A 3561-nucleotide genomic window follows, 5' to 3' on the forward strand; every position below is an offset into this window, starting at 1 on the left:
GGGGGGTAGGACTTGCGACGGTGTCCTTGAGGACGAGCAGGCAAGACGGCTGAGGTAGTCGGAGCACCGGGGCGAGTCCGATGTGGATCTCGGCAGGGAGGAGCCACCGCCGGGCTGGGCGACAAGAACTGCGTCTCTCCGTGGCGCGCCGCGACCTTCCGACGGCCAGCTGTGATGGCTGCATGAGCAAGTCACGGTGGCTAGCCACGATGAGCAGATCCTCGCCGCCAGCGCTGCAAGATGGACGGGGTCGGCTTCGGGGAGGCGGTGGTGAGAGAGAGGAGGAACGGGCGCGAGTAGCAGCGGCGCGAAGCACCGGGGAAAGCAGCGGCACAGCACGGCCCCTCGTCGCCGGCGACCCCAAGCCAGCAGCGCACCCGCGCGTATGACCCAGCTGTTGAATCCTCCTCTGGTGGCCATCCTACCACCGCCCGATGAGGACGCGGGATCACCGGCCGACGGCCACACGCCGCCCCTCCTCCTCCGGGCACGATGGCCATGGCTGGCGAGATCCCATGAGCGTCGCCATCGTCTGCTGCAGTTCTGGGCACGGCGCCGAGCTGGGTCAACGCCCCATGACCTAATTGCATTTTTGTTTTCAGAGTGAAGGGTGTCTCTGCAAAAATACCAGGAACTGACAGTTATGCCACATCATCAAATACAGGCCCCACATGTCATAATCACGGTTAAAATATCCAAATAGACCAATCAGTGTTTTTTGCAAAAGATTAGGCCAAAAATCAGTGGTTTCTTTCTGGCTCAAATTTGTAAAAGAGTACGTTTCCTGCAAACCTATGCGCTAATGTGGTGGTTTCCTGCAATTCACTCTATTTTGGGGTAGTATATATCGTACTTCTAGTCTGAAGGCAATTTCAGAAGAAAAGATATGTATGACAAGCCATTCAAATGAGGTCATGAACAGCTAGGCAATTATGCAGGAATGGATAAATTAACTTACCAAGTCCTGTTTGTTTGCTAATACCAAGATTATGCTCTTTGACATCAAAGGTTCCTTGATAATGGTCTGAAAAGTGGCCAAGGATTACAAGTTAGCAAGATCTCACACTCTCAACCAACATAACTTAAGGCAACCGGAAGTCCTATAGTGACAGAGATAGTATGAAATATGTGACCTGGAATTCTTGTCTGGCATCTTCGATCCTTTCTCTGTCCAAGGAATCGACATCATAGATCTTCACCCAATTAAAACCAGAAACACATCATTAACCTTGGCAGTAAAAGATATGCATATGATCCACGGAAAAGTTCAAACTTTCATGAAACTCCTGATTGAGTCAGCTAAACAGCTCAGAAATGCCCAACGGTGCCCGGGTACTATGCGGACTTAAAAAGAAATTCCACAACGCAAAAAAATGGAAAAAAATGTACATACACAAATACACATATAACACGTTCAAGAAAATTTTCACAACAATATACTTTCATACATGGCGTAGACAAAAAACAAATATGTACATGGAAGTGGGCCAATCTTTTTTTATTGTTGGGCTGGGATTTTTTTTGTGCAGCTTGCAAATCATAATATTTTTGAACGAAATTTCTCTGATCGATCGTGAATATGTATAAGTTTTCACAGTCTTTTTTTCGATTTTTTAAACTTGAAAATATGATTTCGAATCATTTCAAAAAAGGGAGCCAATGCCCCCGTCCACTAAAAAGTCGCTTCCATCCTTCACAAGATGACTAAATGATCCCCATGTATGCTCTGCATATCAATCTACTCAACCAACAACAGCTAATAAACAAGAAAAAACAACCAACAACATGCAATTTTTTTTCAAGAGATGCCACGATTTTTAAAAAAAGGTGTGCTTATAATAACCATATTTTGAACAACACGAGAAGGACAAATCAAAGCGAGGATTGAAAAAATACATAGGTACTAAAGTAGGGCTAAAATAGCAAAATGACCTGCTATATTTTGATGTCTCTAATTGTTACCAGTGCATCAGAATTGCTGAAGTAAATCTTCCTTAATTTTCTGAGCTTTTCTTGTCCACGAACATCCCACACATTAAATGATACATTCTTGTACTGAACCTTATCGACATTAAAACCTGGAGAGGAGAAATGGTATACCGGAGATAGACATAAGACCAATGAATGGAAGATATGAAGGCAGCACTGAGGTCCAAAATGACAAAATGGTGCAGTTTATTGTCACAATCTAAGGTGATAAGATCACAATTTTTTTCACTGCTTCCTAAAACTCGATTATGTTATGTAGTTCCAAGCAACATAATCTGGAACAAGAAAATGTTAGCCACGCCTACAACTAGGAAAATCGGTTTCAACAATACTACACAATTTATGTTCCTTGTATAAAGTAAAATGAAAGAAATGCATCTTGATGGCATAGTACAATAAAGTAGTACAACACCGAAGACTGGACAAGTGGACATAAAAAAATAGAAATTATAGTATGCTATATTAGCCTCCTACCTACTGTAGGGATTGTTTGAACAAAATCCCCGTAGTGCAGCCTGTACAAGATTGTTGTTTTGCCAAATGCATCCAAACCAAGCATCACAACCTTCAAAAGTTTATTCACCATTAGCCGAAAAATAGGCAATCATCAAAGATTGTACTCTTAATTTATAGGTTAATAAAAAAGAACTGATGGAATATGAAATGATTCAGTCTAGCCACCACAAATTGTTAAGACAGATGCAACGGTAGAGATCTTCAAACTGCTACATAACTAGATGATGCCCCACACATTACTACGGGAATTGGTTGCAATATATTTCAATGATATTTGCTTCAACCACCCCACACTCCAAAGCTCGATGCTGCCTCTGGATCTCCGAAGCAGCATCCGGACCAGAAAGCGTTGTTGAAGCAGCGACCGGTTGGTTGGTACTAGAAGATGTAGGCGGCATCAAACTAGGGTTCATATTAATAATGCGGAGAATAATGTGTCAAAGCAAGCTAGACAACCATTCCAAATCTGGCCAAATGGAACCAAAGAGGCTTACCTCGCTAGCTTCCCAATAAAGGTGAAGTTAGCCATGCTTCGTCAAATGGAGAAGAAGCATGCAGACTGAAACACCAATTTTGAACGTCCACACAGTCGAATACCGCCTACGTGAAATGAAAACAAAACCAGGACAGATGATCCACACACCCTCCGCCGACGTCAGTCGGCACTGCCAAAAAAAGGACGAAATGGATAGGCCTTATTCCACGCCATCGATCACGTCATCTCCTCGTCACCTCTGGTTGGAAACCTAGACTGAGCCCCGTCCAAAGCTAGGGCGACCCAAACAACATAGCCAATCTCAAACCGGGGTTTGCCCCACCTCACCGACGCCGGAAGGCACACACAGGCAAGGAAACCAACGTAGACATGTTTCCTCTTTGCAAGAGGTGGGATGAGAAAAATCAACTTTATTAGACATGGTTCATTAGTAATCAATCTGATTGTGATAACATCGTCAAGCATCAGAAAATTATATGGAGGCTTGTTGGGGTGCATCTACCCCGATAGTTTCCATGTAACACTAGTCATATTTTCTTTTTATGCATTTTACTCGTGGT

General features: G+C 43.7%; 1 protein-coding gene across 1 annotated transcript in view; it reads right to left on the reverse strand.

Moving 5' to 3' along the window:
• Positions 1–2575, reverse strand: part of LOC119315645 (ADP-ribosylation factor-like) — a 3897-nt gene extending 1322 nt beyond the window's left edge. The window contains exons 1-4 of the mRNA XM_037590185.1: positions 2464–2575; positions 1963–2078; positions 1134–1193; positions 959–1024 (exon numbers count right to left, since the gene is read on the reverse strand). Coding sequence (XP_037446082.1) covers positions 959–1024; positions 1134–1193; positions 1963–2078; positions 2464–2575 — 354 coding nt within the window. The remainder of the gene's footprint in view (positions 1–958; positions 1025–1133; positions 1194–1962; positions 2079–2463) is intronic.
• Positions 2576–3561: the final 986 nt, after the last annotated feature.

This window comes from Triticum dicoccoides, chromosome 6A (genome assembly GCF_002162155.2).
Source record: "Triticum dicoccoides isolate Atlit2015 ecotype Zavitan chromosome 6A, WEW_v2.0, whole genome shotgun sequence".
In the NCBI taxonomy this organism is placed as follows: domain Eukaryota; kingdom Viridiplantae; phylum Streptophyta; class Magnoliopsida; order Poales; family Poaceae; genus Triticum; species Triticum dicoccoides.